Source organism: Carlito syrichta, unplaced genomic scaffold, assembly GCF_000164805.1.
Source record: "Carlito syrichta isolate Samal-C Ts95f unplaced genomic scaffold, Tarsius_syrichta-2.0.1 Scaffold305573, whole genome shotgun sequence".
NCBI classification, from domain to species: Eukaryota; Metazoa; Chordata; class Mammalia; order Primates; family Tarsiidae; genus Carlito; species Carlito syrichta.
The window spans coordinates 465,486-484,702 of record NW_007249669.1 but is presented as its reverse complement, the minus strand read 5'-3'; the positions used below and the strand labels follow the sequence as shown (position 1 = coordinate 484,702).

Sequence of the window (19,217 nt, the reverse complement as noted above, 5' to 3'; positions counted from 1 at the left end):
ATCACTTAACCTTTGTGAGCCTTGGTTTCTTCATCTATAGAATGGGGCTATAATTGTACCTGCTTTATAGGGTTATTGTTAGTTTAAATGAGATAAAGTGATAACGGTAGTAAACATGCAGATGTTAGTTGCTGTTATTAGTAAATGCTTCTCTATAACTAGATAATGAACCCTTAAGTGCAAGGAATGTGACTTTCTCATATTGTATTTCCTAGGGACCCGGCACAATGCTTTATACATTGAATTGAATTACCAAAATTAAATTTGGGGCTAGGTTAAAATGGCAAATTATGAAACTATTTCCTAGAGATTCGAAAAACTCTTATCTGTAAGGATTGTTTCAGTGAAATTCTTTCTGAAGGCAGAGGTTTACCTAAACCAGTTTTTATAAGTGTGGTTATTTAACTGGTAAGTATTTGACTGTGTAATATGTCAATTTCATTCGGGATTTCCCTGTGGACTCAAGATCCTTTTACTGTTGAACTCACAGTGCTCTAACATTTACACTTATAGCAAGAGGACCAGGACCCTGTTGATCTTGAGAGAACTCTCTGGAGACCTCTGCAAGCTTGTAGGTTCTCTGCTATTTGGAAGCCATACATCTAGTATGTTTTGCAAAGACTTGGTCCTGCCAAGATGGTGTTAATTACTTCTGCTAAAAGGAATGGTCTCAAGGATTTGATCTCATTTAGATGAGGTTATCCCCAATTGGCCATTTTATGGTACTTTAGTAAATAACTGCCAATGCATTTGTTTGCAAATAAATCCCTATTCATTATCTGTCAGGGCAAGTCAGTGAAATAAATACTGTGTTCTGACTTTGGCACTCTTTTTCACATTGTTTAAATATTTACTTTTGGTTGTTTAAGACAATTCAAGTACTTAATAAAAAAAAAGTATTCTTTTACATTGCTTTGTTCTTTACAGTAAATGCAAACACAGTTGAAGAACCAAAGAAAATCCTTTCCATTATTCATAATTCCATTATTCTGTTATTATAAATTATTCCATTCTGTTCTAAGGTTAAAAAAAAAAAACTCACATATCTAAGGAAGCTTTTGACCACCTTCTATGTATTTTAATGTAGATAGTAGCTAAATGTACTAATTTATTGCAATCCCACCAGTACTCTCACACACCACTCTAGTACTTCATTTCTGCGTTCTTTTTTTTATTGAGTAAGAGTCTCACTCTGCCACCCAGGCTGGAGTGAGTGGCATGCTCACAGCCACCACAGCCTCAACCTGCTGGGCTCAGGCAATCCTTCTGCCTCAGCCTTCCAAGTAGTTAGAACTACAGGCATGCACCACCATGCCTGGCTAATCTTTTGATTTATTGTAGAGATAAGGTCTCGCCAAGTTGCCCAGGCTGGTCTCGAACCCGTGGCCTCTCACCTCTGCCTCCCAGAGTGCTGGGATTACAGGCATGAGCCACCGCGCCCAGCCCATTTCTTTCACAGATATATAGCTTTTTCTTGCCTTAAGTGCTATTGTGGAGGAGAAAGTTATGAACATATACTGGGATAAAAGGATTTTCTTTTTACACTAACATATTTGTAAAGTTAAACAGCAGGAATATAGGAAATTAAAAGTTTCCTCCCCCACAATCCACCTTCCAAGGATAACCATTGATAAGTTTATTGGGTATCTTAACAGATATTTTACTGTTGTTTAATATAATAAAAATAAGACAATATTATATATCTGCTACTACTTCCTTTTTTGACTTAATTTGTGATGGAAATTTTTGTGTCAGTATATAGAGCTTCTTCATTTTTAAGGGCTGCATGGTATTCCATTTGATAATATAGTTGATCAAATAAATATATTCATCTTCCCATTTTGATGTATAGTCAAGATTTTTGTTATTATGGATAATGTTGCTGTGAACTTAGGTCTTAGATAACAAAAACTTCCCAAGTATAATAACCTGATCTTCTACTTAAATCATATCTACTACTCTCTTGAGGCAATTTACATTTTCAAAAGTACTGTGGTAAATAATAATGGCATTCAATAAGTTTAGAGAAACTAACATTAAGTTCATGTATTATGTGCTTTTTCCTATGTCTCATTTCTCTTCCTGCGAAGTAAGAGGTGTTATTTTATAGACTAGGATCAAAAAGGCGAACAGCTAATCAAGTTTCTATAACTGGTAATTGGTGAATCTGGTTCCCGACTTCAGCTCTAGGACTCCTGCTGTCCCACATTGCTAGTTTGGCTAGTCTAAAGGAAATAAAAATAGCTGTCCCAGTTGCATGATTCCTTGGCTCAAGCATGAGCAGCTAAATCTATGGTTTGCTTCTTCTGGATGTGGAATGCAAACAACCATAAAAGGTAGTCCTTATTTAGCAACACTTTCTACTTGTTGAAGAAAAAAATATAGGTAAGGAAAACCTCCTACTGATTAAGTTGTTTGTGGCTAATCTTCCATCATTCCCCTCTCATTGTCAAGCCTTCTCTTTGTAATAATCATTGTTCAGTGGTATTTTATCATGCTAACTTCATTGATTGGTAAAGCTAGATAAGGTCACCCATTGATTTTATTGGGGTCTTTTCAGGATTCGAGCACCCAAGGAAATCTTCCCAAACAGGCCACTCCCCGCTCCCATAGCACTTAGGAACCAACTGGATCCCTTCTACCATGTTGGTAGGAAATGCATTGTTATTGGAGTACCCTAAGTTGTGCAGAGGTCCATGGCTTAAACATAAGGGAGGCCCCTCTAGTTGTCTGTCATCTGTCTATGCAGTTACTGCTAAGTCATCAACTGTCCGAGGCTGAATGATATAGTAGTTTCACTGTGTTTATCTTATACTTTGGGCATGATAAGATTTGGTGGGCTGGGAACTCCTGTGCCTATGGACTCTTGCCCTAAGTGCACCAAGGGCCCGTTTTCTCTCAGGCCCTGCCATCTTAGCAAAGCGCAGCTACCAAACTCAGAGCAAGTTTCTACTCCCTCTGATTTTTAGATTTCTGATTTTTTAAAAACTGTTTGGCAGACTTTGACTTCCCTCAGAGGCATGTCTGGCTAGTACCCATATCCCCTTCTTTGGTTAAAAAAAAAATCGTTTTGGAAAACTGCCTCTTTTCCACCTTCAGGCCATGTGGTTTCATGGGCTGATTTCACCTTTTGAATCCAGAACTGGACACAAAAGCAAGACTTGGCCAATTGAGAGTCATAATGACTGGTTCAGAAATAAGCATCACATATGACCAGCCTAGGACTTTGCTGGAACTCCTGGAAAGAGGTGTTCTTCCTTTAGAGTTGACAAGTTGTTGGGGGAAGAGTTTAGTACTGCTGGCAGCCACACATGAAGAGCCTCCCTGAGAATCAAGCCATTGGCCTGGCTCGGTGGCTCAGCCTGTAATCCCAGCACTTTGGGAGGCCGAGTGAGTGGATTTCCTGAGCCCGCATGTTTGAGACCAGCCCAGACAACTTGGCGAGACCTCATCTCTATAATAAATAAAAATTTAGCCAGGCGTGGTAGTGCACACCTGCAGTTCCAGCTACTTGGAAGGCTGAAGCAGAAGGATGGCTGGAGCCCGGGCATCACAGGAAAGGAAGCTGAGACATGGAGAATGCTCTGTTAGCCTCATTTTAGCCTTTGGATCAAGCCATGCCTGAAGCCAAAACTATCCCTGGATTCTTTTGTTATTTGAGCAAGTACATTCCCTATTTTCCTTAAGCCAATTTGAGTTGTGTTTCTGTCTCTTTTAGCTGAAAGAATCTTTACACTCTCACTTTCCTCTTGACATTAGACACATTCCTCACCTCCTCTGCTTCAGCATGTTACTTTAATCTTTTAGTTAACTTGGGTTTTTGCAAAAGAGAAAAAACAGTTGACTCCAGGCTGCTGCTTCTCAACCCCACAAAAAGCACCTGCTCTTGGTTTGAAATGGAGGAAAGAAATAAAACACAATATCTAAAAAGCATATCCCAACATACTCCTCCGTAGTAGGACCTATCCAGCTCCTAAATAAAAGACCAGACATAAGCTGACCCTGATTAGTTCCTAAGAACCTAAGAGAAATTTCTGCTATATCCTGATGCCTCTCATGGGGCCCATCATAATCTACATTCTGAGTGAAGCTAAGAAAGATGGTACCCACACATAGCTTTAGCCTACTCTGCTTTATCTATCTGGCACAAATAGATCCAGAATATGTGTGTTGTGTAAGCTCCAGGAAAAGAAGAAACAGAATTCTCAGGAGTGGATTTTACCTCTCGTACAAAGCTGAAAACCCTTGTATCCAGGGAGCAAATAAAGTTGTAAGGGTGATGGACTACCTGAGGCCCCCATGTCTAAAAAACAGTGGTGTCTCAAAGCTACCCAACTAGACTTTCCATCAGGTGGGCATGAGGACTCTCACCTCTTGTTCACAGAGTAGCCATAGGTTGCTTGCAACCTCGTGTGATTTCTTTGTCTTTTTCTGATCTTCCTCCTTTGCTGCCTTCTTGGTGTTGACCAAATAACAAATGCCCTCGATTTACACATGGTGCTCTCAGCCCATGACTACTCTGCCCAGCGTGACCAGTGGCTCATAAAGCAGTTTCTATGTTGAGAAGTTGGTTTGTTTCTGACCTGGCCAATAGGAGCCACTGCTGGGGTCAACATCTGGAGGGGTTCTCTAGTATGTGGTGACTTCCACAGTAGTACATGTTCTAACTTAAAAACTAAAGCTTCAGAAAGTGAAGACTGATTTAAGAAATGACCTGGATAAGAAAAACTAAGTGCAGTTTCCTTAGCCACTTACAAACTAGTTGATGTTGGATATATCACATTGTCTCTCTTAACTTCTATAAATGAAGCGGTTAAAGAGGTCCCCAACTATGGACCAAGGATTAATTATATCGTGATCATGTAGAGCCATTGTTAAAAATTAATGTTGCCACACTTTATTACAGTTCTGAATCAGTTTCCTGGATGAGAATGTTTTCCCACAGAAAACTCAGGTGATTCTGCTGGGCATCTGGGTTTAGGACCCATCATAGTAAAGATCTCTCTCTTCTGATGCTAAGAGGTCACTGAGCTTGCTGCTGTAGTAGCCAGGTTTGGATGGGGTTGGACCTGGTGGGGATAGGGCACTGTCAGACTTCTCCCAGGGAGTGCGTTTAGGGGACCCCAGGGATTCCGAAGAGGAAGACAAGGTTACCCACCTTTCATACCTGTTGCAGATTCTCCGGTATCTTCCACAGTCCCTACCACAAGAAGGCAGCAAGCACCAGGGCTCTACTGGTCTAAACCATAGTTCTCTGCTGACCGAGAGCTTCCGAAAATAGAAAAGAGGCCCAAATCCTGCTTCCAGGCCTGTGTGAGGGTAGAGAAGAGCAAAGCGGGAGACGTGGGAGACTGGGAGACGTGTTTATCAACAACAAAATGATAACTTCCCTGGGGTGAGGAAGGTTTTCTCCTACCCTACCCCAAGCTGCAGTGGTGCAGTCTGTTGCCTTGGCGACCGGCTAACACTTCCCGCAGGGCAAGCTTCTCTGTAGCGTTGCTTGGAGGATATTGGAGAAACTACAAGTAAGAACCTGGAGAAGCAAGGCCCTGGGCTGCCAGGCTCCCTTCTCCCAAAGATGGAGAAATAAATGAAGAAATGCAGGTGAGGGTGAGTGCCACAAGGTTGACAGCGGTGGTAAGAGAGAAGGTGGGGGAGGCCCGGGCGCTAATTTTGGACTGAATGAGAAGGCTGAAGGGACCTGGGGTCTTAAGTCTCAGCTCCCTACATGCCAAGCATTGTGCCAAGTTCCGGGGGCAGGGGGGCGGGGGGTGGTGGTGACAGTAGACAAGGAAATCATGGAGCTGGTTGGGGAGACAGATCATGACAATTTGATATGAGGTAGTGAGGGGGCAACAACAGAGAACTTCACAGAAGGGAACAGTTTCCTCCCTGGGTTGCTGGGGACAGTGAATGAGGTTCAGGAAAGACTTCCCGAGTTTTTCTGTCAGATAAAAGGGGCAAAGCTCCAGCAAAGAGGGGGTATGAAATATAGTAAGGTATACATAGAGGTTGCCAGGGAGCAGATGTGGATGAGGGATGAGGTAGAGAGATTGGCCAGGAGCAGATCCTGCAGAAATGATGAGCCTCACAGAGGTCCAGCTTGATTGTTGTAGGGCACCGAGGAGCCATGGCAGGGTTCTGCACAGGTAGAGAGGTAAGAAAGCCGGCATGCTGGAAACTGCATTCTTACAATGTGGATTGAAATGGATTAGATGGGGGAAAACTGGAGGTAATTTTGCAGATAAACATACAAACCCTTAGACTAGAGGTGGTGGCTCATGCCTATAATCCCAACACTTTTAGAGGCTGAGGTGAGAGAATCTCTTGAGGCCAGAAGTTCAAGACCAACCTGGGCAACAAAGCAAAACTTGTTTCTAAAAAAAATAAAAACTTGGCTGGGCACAGTGGCTCAAGCCCTAAATCCCAGCACTTTGGGAGTTCAGGGTGAGGGAATTGCCTGAGTCCATGGGTTCAAGAACAGCCTGGGCAACTTGGGTGACCTCATCTCTACAATAAATAAAAAAATATGCCTGGTGTGGTAGTGCGAGCCTGTAGTTCTGGCTCTTGGAAGGCTGAGGCGGAAGGATCACCTGAGCCCAGCGAGTCAATGCTGGGGTGGCCATGAGCGTGCCACTGCACCCCAACCTGGGCAACGGGGTGAGACTCCAACTCAAAATAAAAACTTAATTTTTTTAAAAAACCCAAAACCTGGGGATGGCTTTAACCAGAAAGTTAGCTACCCCCTCCCTCCATATAACCCGGGATTCCTCTCTCCCTTTGACTCAAACACTGTCTGCCATTGACCAGCTTGTTATTTTTCCCTCCTCCAACTGCTCCCACAGGGTAATGTAGCTCATCTTTGCCTAAATACTAGGCTTGCCTGTAGTACATTTATTCCACAAATGTTTTTGGAACAGCTACTGTATTCTAGACACTGCTCTATGCAAAGAGGTTCTATACAATCATTACTAAGTCCCTGCTCTCACGGATCTTACTTCTAGTGTGGTTATGCATGTGAGGAGAGGCGAGGCAGTAAATAAGTATATGGAATGTGAAATAGTGAAACACGCTGTGCCAGGTGCAGTTGCTCACGCCTATAATCCCAGCACTTTGGGAGATAGAGGTAAGAGGATTGCCACGAATTTGAGACCAGCCTGGGCAACTTGGTGAGACTTCATCTCTACAATAAATCAAAAGTTTAGCCAGGCGTGGTGCCACCTGCCTGTAGTTCCAGCTACTTGGAAGGCTGAGGTGGAAGGATCACCTGAGCCCAGCAGGTCGAGGCTGCAGTGGCCATCAACAGCGTGCCACTGCACTCTAGCCTGACAAACAGAGTAAGACTCCAACTCAAAAAATAAAAAATAATTTTAAAAAGCCGGATGGAAGGGTTGCTCCTTGAGTGAAGGTACTTAAAGAAGACCTTGCTAATGCTGGTCATTTGAGCAAAGGCCTGAGGGCAAGGCTGTGTCCTGTGCACCTCTGTATTGCCTTACTGTCTGCTCTCTCCGACACACAGCAAGCACTCCATAAACGTTCATAAAACAAACGATTGCTTAGATGGCGTATGCTGAAGTGTTCGAGGTACAGCATAGTTTTCATGGTATTCTACATTTCTGTGGTACTTTTGTAATTCACAAAGCACTTTCTCAATTTCACTGGATCCTCTTGACAATGGAGTTGAAGTAGGCAGGGCAGGTTGGTTACTGTTAGCCCCGTTGCATCTGCAGATGAAACCAAAGCCTCAGAGCTCTTTCTAGCATGTTGTTTTGTTAGTTTTATGCAGGTCACACCCTCTCCACGGCCCGCATAAGTCACCCCAGAATCCAGCTGTGCAATCTTCTGAATCCATTAGGAGCTGTTAATCTCTCACTGGAAAGAAGAAACTGAGGTCCTATGGGGCGTCCAGTGTCCATGAGACATTTTTATTTCAACAGACCCTGCCAACAATCTCCCAGAGAAGCTTTCTGAAATAAAGTCAGGGTTTTTTTAGACATTGCCACATTACCTTGGTGCTTCCAAACAAAACCTCTCTGAATAAAAGATCAAAGACCTGAAAGAGGAAAGCAAGTTGCATTATCAGGCTATTTAATTTAATGATTTCACAAGAGCATACACTCTGATGTTTAAGCTGCAGTTTTATTCAGTTTCTCACTTGCTGTGTCTTAGCTGGTATTTTGTTTTGTTCTGTTTGGTTTGGTTACAACGAACAGAAGCCTAAATGAGCTAGCTGAAGAAAAAGGTAGAGAACTATTAATATAAGGAACAGAGCAGTTCATGGAACCCAAGAGCAGAAAGAGAAATTAGTTCTCACATGCACCTGGGATAAATAATGGAACATTCAAGAACCAAGGCAGTTTCCCAACCTCCCTCTTTCCTTCATGGCCCCTCTCAAGATATTTATTGAGTGCCTACCTACCAGTCCCTGCTCTCATGTAACTTATGGTGTAATGGGAGAGACACACAAATGTTTAAAAATCTTGCTAATGAATGTATCATCCCAAATTAAGATAAATGCTCTAAAAGAAAGGAACACAATTCTATAAAAGTCTATAAAACAAAAGAACCTGAAATAGAATGGGTGCTGGAGAAAATTTCCTGGAGGAAGTGACATTTGAGCTGAAATGTCAAGGATGAGTAGGGTAGGGGGAAGAGAGGAGAATCTCTCAGAACCAAGATAGCAGTGCGTGAAATGCCTGGTGGTCAAAGGAACAATATAGCATTCCAGGAACTGGGGGTTGGGGGTGGGGTGGGTGAGGTTGTAGAACACAGAAGGAAGGGCAGTGATGATGTGAGAAATCTATAGAGGTAGGTGACAGCAGCCAGACCTTGTGGGGCCTTAAATGCCGTCTGAAGCATCTTAGTCTCTATCCTAGAAATAAAGGGGAGGCATAGAACAGCTTTAGGCAGAAGGGACGAGAAGGGGTGTAACACTGAATCTGTGTTTTTAGAAGATCGCTTTGGTGAACAGATTGTGTGGGAGGACTGACAGGAGGTAGAGAGAGAGGCCAGCTTGTATATGGCAGAGATGGCAGTGGCCTGGGCTAGAGAAACATCAGTGGAGAGATTTGAGAGAGGTACAGTTAACAAGATTAGGAGGGGATTGGATATGAGGAATGATTGTCAAGAATAATTCCTAAATTTTGACTCACATGAGTAGATAAATGGTGGTAATTCTCTCTATGCTGGAGAACAATGAAAAGAGGATAGGTTTGTGGGATTATCATGAATTCAGTCTCAGATACACTGAATTTGAGGTGCTTCAAATGGAAATATCCAGTGTGGCGAATACACAGGTCTAGAATCAGTAAGGGGTCTAAGCTTTTGAGACACGATTGGGAGTCATTAATGGAACTCTGGTAGTTGAAACCACAAACATAGATGAGATTGCCTAAGAAGAGAGGAGAAAGAAGAGAACAGGGTGTACTATGTGGCCTCAAGGAACATCAACTTAAGATACTCAGGTAGAAGAGGAGGAGGATGAGCCTGTAAAAGAGACCGAGAAGGAGAAGTAGAGACAAAAGAGGAAGCCAGGAGAGGGTGGCCCCATGGAAACCAAGGCAGGGAGTGACCATTCTCTGAAGACAGACTTCTCCTGCTTCTGAATGTACATGGTAGCTCCACAACTCTTCATTCTGAATTCCCAGAGAGAGAATCTGATTGACCCATTCTGGACACGTGTCTACCGCTGATTCAATAAACCATGGCTAGTAAGTTGTAGGGACTCACCCGTTTGAGTTCAGATGCAGTTCTGAGAAAATAACTCAACCTCATGTCAATATTTTTTTCTTTCCCCTCACCCCTTTTTGAAATCCCTATCTGTCCAGTTTTCGGTCTATTCCTAGTATAGGCCAAGCTCTTTCTCACCTCAAGTTCTTGACACTTGATATCCCCTCTGCATAGTCTAACCTTCATCATACTCCTAAGATGGCCACCTCCTTTTCATCCTTCAAGAAGGTCTAAACCTTCTAGCTTTCCTGATCACCTGACCTATGCAAAATAGATCCCTTTCCTGATTACTTTCATATCATCTTGTTTACTGCCTTCATAACTTTCCACAGTTTGAAGCCCCTTTAATTTTTAAATATAAGTCTCCTTCTAGAATGTAAGCTCTGTGAGGACAAGAACAAAGTCTATCTTAGTGGTTTTCCACTGGGGATGATTTTATCCTCCCAGGAGACATTTAACCATGTCTGGAGACATTTCTGGTTGTCACATTGCAGGAGAGTGAAGAGAAATGCTACTAGCATCTAATAGAGCCCAGGGACGCTGCTAAACATTCTACAATGCAGAAGACAGCCCTTACAACAAATAATTATCTGGTCCAAGACTCAGAAGTGCTGAGGTTGACAAAGCCTTGTTATCTTGTTCATCATTGTATTCTTAGCACCAAGCACAATGCCTGATACCTAGTAGGTGTTCAATAAGTATTTATTTATTGAATTAAAGAAGGATTGGCCGGGTGCAGTGGATCACACCTGTACTCAGCATTTTGGGAGGCCAAGGCAGGAGGACCTCACAAGGCCAAAAGTTCAAGATCAGCCTGCACAAAATTGCAAGACCCTATCTCTGCATAAAATTGAAAAAATTAGCCAGGTGTGTTGGCTACTTGGGAGGCTGAGGCAAGAGGATCGCTTGAGCCTAGGAGTGCGAGGCTGCAGTGAGCTACGATTGCACCACTGCTCTCCAACCTGGGTGACAGAGTAAGACCTTGCCTCTAAAATTTTTAAAAACAAGCGTTGAGTCAAACATAGATAACCCTCAAAACCATTGTCTGTGTGCTGCCTGTATCCTATTTTCTGGTATTTTTTTTCCTCTTTAGGAAAATAAGCATTGGGTGTTTTCACAATGGCTACACAAACTAGCCATGTCCTCTTTGGTCAAGACAACACATTTCTGGAAAATCATTGGTAAGCATGATTCTCTGATTTTACAAATGAAAACAACATTTTGCTCATGGGAGTTGGGGAAATATCTGTCCTGAAGTAAACCTGGATAAGTGGTCATCACATCATCTTATATCTACCTGAGGGCTTTTGTTATCTAATTACCAGAAGAGTATAATAAAATGTCTCATGAACCGGGAGTCCACATTTTATCAGGACTTTGCAGGAACCTTTCTCAGTTACCACACAGAAAAATGTTCTAGAATCCTTTTAGGGACTAGTGGAAAGAGAAGAAGCCTTGGGAGTGTGGAGTCAGTGTCCAGTGCTGGGCATTGATTCAATCACTTTATGTTTTGTAGCATGAGCAGAAACACTGGCAGAGGTCCAAAGGAGCAATTGGACCAGAAGGATATGAATGAACGGGGACAACATTCAGACAATGGATTACTGGTTACGCATGTTAACCAGACCCAGGACTTACTGGTAAAAACCATAGCGCTTTAACTGGTTTGTGATGTTTACAAATCATAGTCGGAATATAGAATGTGTTAAGCTCGGTATTTCTTCCTTCACATAGGATTGTAGGATTGAAAAAATAATTAAGCACTTATCTCTAATTCCCTGCCTTTAGAAAGGACTGAAGAATCTCTATGCTGTTTATAGAAACTTTGTAAACTTCTTAGTCACGTCACTAAATATTTAGGAGAATGTGAGGACTCTTTGATAACTCATGTTTTCAAAGCCTGTGTCTAAGCTGTTTAATTCTAAAATCCCCCTTCCTGAGATTTGTTTTTCTTTTGGGGTTCCCTAAAACCTAGATTCAGAAATTTGTTTTAGGAAATGCTATTGGAGCAAGAGGGTTTCACAAAATAATTAATCTCTCGAATAACCAGACTCAGGTTTTAGGCTGACTCTCAACGTGTATATGAACTGCCTTTCCAAGAGGGCGAATGGATTGTCTAGAACTCAAAATTCATTCTACTATGGAAACAATTGCCATCAGTGATTGTCAAGTGTGAGGCTAGCCCACAACCATCTACCTAATCTACACTAGAGTTTAAATATGATACCTTTGGAATGATAACCAGTCAAACAATAGTTATAATGTTGACAATTAAGCAATCAGAAAAATACTCATGCTTTCCTTTTCTCAAATTTTGGCACTTAACAGATAGCAAGTTTAATTAAAAGGAAATGAGGAAAGTTCGATAGAGTCTTGAGATTCTGAAGAAATCTTTCAGCGACTTCAGATGTTGATGACATGGGTCTTTATTTCATCTAATTTTATATAAAAATATGTGACTTCCCAGGTGTACAAAGGATCATTTTTATATTTAGCAGCCACAGCTGAGACTTCCTTTGCCTCACAAATGGAAATCTGTGGGAAAGAGGAAAAGAATTGCCACAAAGATCTTACCATTCTCTATGTAAAGTCCTCCTTTGGTATAAAATCAGCATGGCCTACAGTCAAAATCTATAATGGGTTCAATAGTGAATCTTCAAGTATTCATAATACAAAATCCATGTCCTAAAACAGAACAGGTCATTTCAAATGAGAGAAAAATGAAAGAGAGTGCATTGTTAAGTCTCCTGTGCTCAGTGTTTCCAACCAGAGATGGTTGTCCTGAACGATAAGAAGAGTGACATCTAGTGTTCAAAAAATGTGGCGCAGTGTTTCCCGAAGTATGGGACAGGGACTATGACATGCTATCCCAGGCAGAACATTCATTAGCCAGAGTCACATAATGAGACAGTAATCTTGTCAGTCAGTTTTCTCTCAGTCCTTTATGGAGATAGTCACAGTTTGGTGCTAGTTGAGAGAGGTGATATAGTGTCAGGGTTAAAACACGACTTTGAGCTTCACAGCTTGGGTTTGATCCCAGCACCACCACTTACTTGCTGGATGTGCTACTTACTTAAATTCTCTGTGCCTCAGTTTCCTTGTCAGTAAAATGGAATTATAATGATGGGACCTACTTTGTAGAATTAAAATTATTTAATATACAGAAAGTGCTTGACATGTAATAAGTGCTATTTGTTTGCTGTAATTATGAGTGTGTTTTTCATACTTCTCTAACACTTGCTAATTTCCTTTTGAAATAGAGAGTGGAGCAGGTCTCAGGTACAGAACTTGAGACATGGATTACTATCTAGCTGGAATATAATGGCAATGTTTTATATTCATTGTCTCTTAACTCTATTTATGACCAAACCTAAGGTGGGGGTGTATCTTTGTGGAGAAATGTTTATACAGAAACCCTTAAGACTATGTTCTGCTTTATTTCACCATGTGACAAAGCTAGTAAATAGAGAATCTAGGGTTCTGCACTCCTTTCTTCTCTCCTGCTCTTCTTCTAGTCTGTCTACCCTGTCCCTCTTCCTATAACCTCTGTCCTATCCAATGATCCAACGTAGCTCATTTAGCTATAGCAGACCGTTTTCAACCCCTTGTCCACCACTTCGCCCACTACAGTGAAGGTCCCGGCATATACGAGCCCATACAGAAACCACCTGGGGTTCAAGCAGTGCCCAGGAGACATCTTTGAATCTAGACTGGAGTCCTGATAGATTAGTTAAACAGGCCCATCCCACAGTCATCGGATGCTGTGGGGTGGTGTCGCTCACAATGGGACTGAGCTGATCCCCTTATGATGTCATTCCATGCCCTAAGTGCGTCACGGCCAACTCCAGCAACATTTAAGGCCCGCAAACAACAGTGGCTGTGTGGACATTCTTGCAGAATTTCTGCCTTATACATCTATGCCACCCCATATTCACTACAATCCAACCACAGCAGCCACCTTTCTGTTCTTCCAATACCCCGACCCCTCCCCACCTCCACGCCTCTTCCTGGAAAGTGTTTCCCAGCTATGGCCAGCCCAACTCCTTAGCTCTCAGGTCTCGGCTCAGACCTGCACCTTCTCTGACCTTCACCCCACCTAAAGGGCCTCTTCATCTCCACCTCACTCACTTCCTATCACATTTCTCCACTCTGTTTTCTTAGTAGAACTGTTCCTTTCTGAAATTGTTAGTGCATTGATTTTGTTTCCTCTTCTCTATCCATCTACCCACACTAAAATGGAAGTCCTAGAAGGCAAGATCATTTCTGTCTTGTTCACGTGGAAGCCCTAGCCTCAGAAACAGTGCCTAGTTCGTAGTAAGAACTCAGAAATACCCATCGGAAAAAGGAAGAAATGCCAACTTCCTGAAGAAGCGAATAAGGCAAAGCAGATTTAGAGCCTCAGATCAGGACTTCCCACCTCTGACTTCCAGAAACCATCTTCAATGTTGAATGTTTGCCATGAGCAGCTTCAGGTTTACCACCAAGGCCACCACTCACATCCTGTCCTTAGCACTATATAAGTGACACAGAGGTCACTAGGTACAAGCAGGGAAATGTAGTCCATTTCATGGCCAGACTTCTGTGATGGCTAGAAAATTATTTCTCTAAAACATCTATCATCTGCTCCCAGTTCTGGCTTCTGCAATGACAGAATAAACTCATTCCCTCATTTGTTGAGGACACCTTAGACTGACAGGAGGCAGAACTAATACACCTCAAAAGATAAAGGAAACATAAGTATGGTGATAAAGACCACCCAAGTGAGGACAAACAGAGGCAGTTTATTCAGAATTTGCTATAGCAAAGGAGTCAGCTTGTGTTTGGCAGATACTCAAAGGCAGGCAGGAGTAGGAAAGCTTTATCATGAAAAAAATGAAAGGCTTCAGGTGTGCCCTGATTGGAGAATGTTGGCATTAGGAGACTGGAGGCAGGCTCATTAGAAGCAGGATATCTTATGTGATTGGTCTGGGAGGCATATTTGGCTTTTTTCTCTAGTTGCTCCTGAGTTGGAAGTGGGGACGAAAAAATAGGGAAGCTAGCAGTCATTGACCAGACCCTGACTATTCTGGGCCAATCACAGCAGAGGTCAGAATCGGAGTTTTGCCACCGTATTGACTGGTCATTGTGTGTTTGCCTGTTCAGTATCACAAGGCAGGACATGGTGAGTGATCCTAGCCTTATCGGGCCGCTTATTGGGGGTGAAGTGAGATGTGGAAAATGGGTAGTCTATCCAGGGCAACTGGCTCAGAGCACAGGCTTTCACATCCATCTGTCCCCACAGCAAGGGGAATTTTTAGACTGCTTTAAGGTGGGATCAATCAGAGTTGACATCCCTTGGGTATCTGTGTGAAGAGAACCTAGGGCCCCTTCAACCTTGCCCTCTCTCCATGGTTTTCTGTGGCTTTTGTCTTCTCTATGGCTTTTGTCTTGCAGAGGCTGCAGGGGAGTGAGACTCAGTCTTCAGCTTGGCAGGACTCTGAAGATTGGCTTTCAACTCACAATTTAAAGTTTGAGAAACTCACCTTGGCTGACTTGATAAGTCAGGGCACAGCAGTACTGTAAGTCTGAAGCCATTCCCTCACCTGCTACCGCTGCACACAGCCCCCGGGCCTGAGAGACCCCTCATAAGTCTTTGTTTCTTCAGGGAGGAAGGCACCAGTGTCATGCAAAAACTTCATTTCTCCACCCAGATAATTCGCCACTTTGAATCAAAGCTTTCTGAGTGAGTATGTTTCTTAGTGTCCTTCCAACACCTCAGAGCTGAATAATTATGTCATTTTAGCAGCCTGGAAAGTAATTTTGTTCAAACAGCAATCTCTGTGGGCCCTAGGGCAGCTCTCTTCCTATTTCTAGCTCTAGTTTCCTCTTTTCCCAAATAAAGAAGTTGGACCAGATCAGTGTCTCTCAGCCTTTTAAAATCCGTGGCCTCTTTGGATGAACACCTAAAAACTTACAGCTTCATGCATTAATGGTTGAGTAACAACTTTCAACGTCAGATCGGTTGGGTTCCTCCCTTTATAAATATATGCCAAAATATGCATGCATCCCCACTCATAAACCAGATTTTGACAGCACATGTATACTTGCAAATACACACACACACACACACACACACAACTCTCCATAATCAATAGATAAGATAGTCTTGAAGATTCCAACCCAAGCCAAGCTCAGTGGCTTAGCCTGTAATCCCGCACTTTGGAAGGCTGAGGTGAGTGAATTGCCTGAGCCCGCGGGTTTAAGACGCGCCTGGGCAACTTGGCGAGACCTCATCTCTACAATAAATAAAAAAAATTAGCTGGGCATAGTAGCACGCATCTATAGTTCCAGCTACTTGGAAGGTTGAGATGGAAGGATCTCCAGCAGGTCGAGGCTGCGGTGGTCGAGAGCGGCCACTGCACTCCAGTCTGGGTGACAGAGTGAGACTCCAACTCAAAAAAAAAAAAAAAAAAGATTCCAATCCAGCTGTATCAATTGACAATCCATGACCACTGTTTCTTGAAAGGTTATAATCATAATTAATTAATAGTTAACAGTTATGAATGTGTCAGAAATTCTGCTAAGGGACACATGTATTATCTTATTTCATCCTTACAACAAACAAAAACATTGTATTACTCTCAAATCAGCCAACCAAAAGCCAATTACTAAATCACCATTCACCAAATGGCCAATTTGCCAAACTTGTTAAAACATTTTAACTATTAGTTGTGTAAGTAATTTTTCTTGGGTTGGAAGTTTAAATAGATTTTAAAGAATTCTGCAATATTCTGGTTGGTTAGTTTTAGTTGCAAATCCAGCATTTTAAAGAATGTTCAAGTCTATTTAGCTAATTGGTCATTTGGCAAATCTATTTTTGGAGAATTAGCTTTCACTAAATTGACTTTTGGCAAATTGACTTGGATGAGATCCTATTATTATCTTCATGTTAGAGATGATGAAACTGGGGCTCAGAGAAGGTACCACACCTGCCACGGTCACACAGCCAGTTAATGACTGAGCCGGATTTTGAACACAAGCATGTTTTATAATAAAACTTATCCTCTTAGCTCTATTCATACTCATGTGTCCCCTATGACTACTCACCACCCACCCCCTCATGCTTTCATATCCAAAGGCCTTCCTTGTTCCACTTCTAAGCCCTCAAATTCTACATGCCCTCCATAAGAGCAAATCAACTGAACTCAAGTGACTGAGTCCTTACCTTGAGCACCTGTTACATGCTAGTCTCCAACGAGTCGTTGGAATGGTCTGCAATAAGAGAAGTTCAAGAAGTTCCCCTGGTTACTTTTCAGAAACTGTGTTTTTGGGGTTGATCAATCCAGCAAGAAACTGCTGATGAAGTGTCCAAGGAACTAGGGACAGTTTCAACTGAGAAGACACAGATGTGAGCAAGAGCAAGAGCGTTCTTCCACTTTCCTCACTAGAGCAGCTTCCCCACTCTCCACAGACCTACCCTCACCTGGCAGCTCACTCCTCGTTCCACCAAACCATAAACACTTATAATGTACGTTGCATCACCAGTAGAACAGCATCAACATATGCGGTCCCTTCCACAAGCCCCTGGTCTTTCACTTGATGTCCTGGCATGCTAATATCTTTGGTTCTGTCTTTGCTAGATTTTGCCTTATTTTCTTCCAAGACCTCAGACACGTTATCAACAAAATTCTTTCCACATATGTCATTCGCTCAGAGATGAAGTTGACCTTGGGTGATGAGTCTTTCTGGTGTTTTCACAGAGCTATTGAACTCTATCGACAGAGAATTCAGTGGCTCACAGAAAACAGCAAGAAGGTAACAGCATGGGTTTTGTTCTTTGCCCCCTTTCACTCATTCCATCTGTGTTTATTAGAGCCCTTTCAGTGGCAAATGATCCTCCAACTCAAATTAGCTTAAGCTAAAACATTTTTTTTAAATCAGAATCTCACTTTGTCACCCAGACTGGAGTACAGTGGCATGATCATGATCAGTGGCTCACCATAGCTTCTAACTCCTAGGCTCAAGTGATCTTCCTGCCTCAGCCTTCCGGATAGCTGGGACTACAGGCACTTGCCACCACACTCAGCTAAATTTTTAATTTTGTTGTAGGGTCAAGGTCTTGCTATGTTGTCCAGGCTGATCTCGAACTCCTGGGCTCAAGCAATCATCCTGGCCTCAACCTCCCAAAGTGGTGGGATTACAGACATGAGCCACGGGGCCCAGCCTGGATATAACTTTTCTTAAAAGTTTGATGAAACATTTTCCTTAGACCCCAAGGATAGAAGAGTTATCATGGGCAAACTAATCTTTGATTTGCTTTCTTATTTGCTTTAGCTTAATTTCTTCCAACTAATACTTTTTAGGCTTCCCATTTGCTTGTTTGCTTAGGCACAACCCTCAGCTCTTGTTTTAAAGCCTGGGACAGGTGGATGCTGAAATTCATGCTCCTCACTCCCCATCTCCACCTCTACCCAAGACCAGGGGGGTGACAACAATGCTAAGGCTGCCGGTCCCCGCCAACTCTAGGGTGTGGTCTGCATCTCAGATGCAGAAACTTCTGCACTTGCTTGGACTAGTCAGCAGGTGCAGCTATGGCATGCTCCCTCTGGTTGCCATGGCAACAGGCTGAGCAAATCCAAATCCTCACACACTCCTAAAAAACATCCATTTAATTGTTGTTGCTCTCATGCACCCACCCCATCACACCAGTCCTGGCACCTTGGGCAAACTGGGCAGGAATGGATGGGCCCTTCCCCTTTCCTCTCCTTCCTAAATGAACTACAGAGGAGCCATGAAAGAGCCCAGATTGCATGCCAGTGATCACCTGTAAATCAACTCACAAGGCCTCTGTATGTTGAGGCAGCTGGTGATGGGTAGACCATCACTGGTCTAGTTCCCACTGTTCTGTCAGTAAGGCCATGGATAAGTGGTCTTGCTTTTCTGGTTGTCTGTCTCTATATCTGTGGCAGACAAACCAGGGATTATAAACTAGCTGCATGCAGGCCAAATCTGTCCCACAACTGTATTTTTATTGGCCCCATAGTTTTGTTTTGTTTTTTTAGTTGGAGTTTCACTCTGTTGCCCAGGTTGGAGTGCAGGGGCACGCTCACAGCTACCACAGCCTTGACCTGCTGGGCTCAAGCAATTCTTCCGCCTCAGCCTTCCAAGTAGCTGGAACTACAGGTGTGCACCACCATGTTTAAAAATTTATTTATTGTAGAGAAGAGATCTCACCAAGTTGTCCAGGCTGGTCTTGAAACCTTAAGCTCAAGCAGTTCTCCTGCCTCTGCCTCCCAAAGTGCTGGGATTACAGGCGTGAGCCACTATATCTGGCTAGTTTTAAATATTTTTTGTATTCGATGCCAGGATTTAAAAATCCTGATATTTCACTTTTTTGTCTGCTTTCAGACTTCTCTTTAAACATGAGATTATCTGATATCACTGCGCTCCAATTCCCCCTTATGCATTCATCCAGTTATTTCTATGGAATAAAATGTCTAGAACTTCGA

At 42.7% G+C, this 19,217-nt stretch overlaps 1 protein-coding gene across 1 annotated transcript in view; it reads left to right on the top strand.

Annotated features, from left to right (window-relative positions):
- The first annotated feature begins 5,495 nt into the window (after window positions 1–5,495).
- The window catches only part of VWA3A (von Willebrand factor A domain containing 3A), a 57,984-nt gene continuing 44,262 nt past the window's right edge, over window positions 5,496–19,217 (top strand). Inside the window, exons 1-6 of the mRNA XM_008061771.2 lie at window positions 5,496–5,604; window positions 10,823–10,910; window positions 11,246–11,369; window positions 15,163–15,287; window positions 15,374–15,451; window positions 17,469–17,523. Of these exons, the coding sequence (XP_008059962.1) occupies window positions 10,849–10,910; window positions 11,246–11,369; window positions 15,163–15,287; window positions 15,374–15,451; window positions 17,469–17,523 (444 nt within the window). The 5' untranslated portion in view covers window positions 5,496–5,604; window positions 10,823–10,848. The remainder of the gene's footprint in view (window positions 5,605–10,822; window positions 10,911–11,245; window positions 11,370–15,162; window positions 15,288–15,373; window positions 15,452–17,468; window positions 17,524–19,217) is intronic.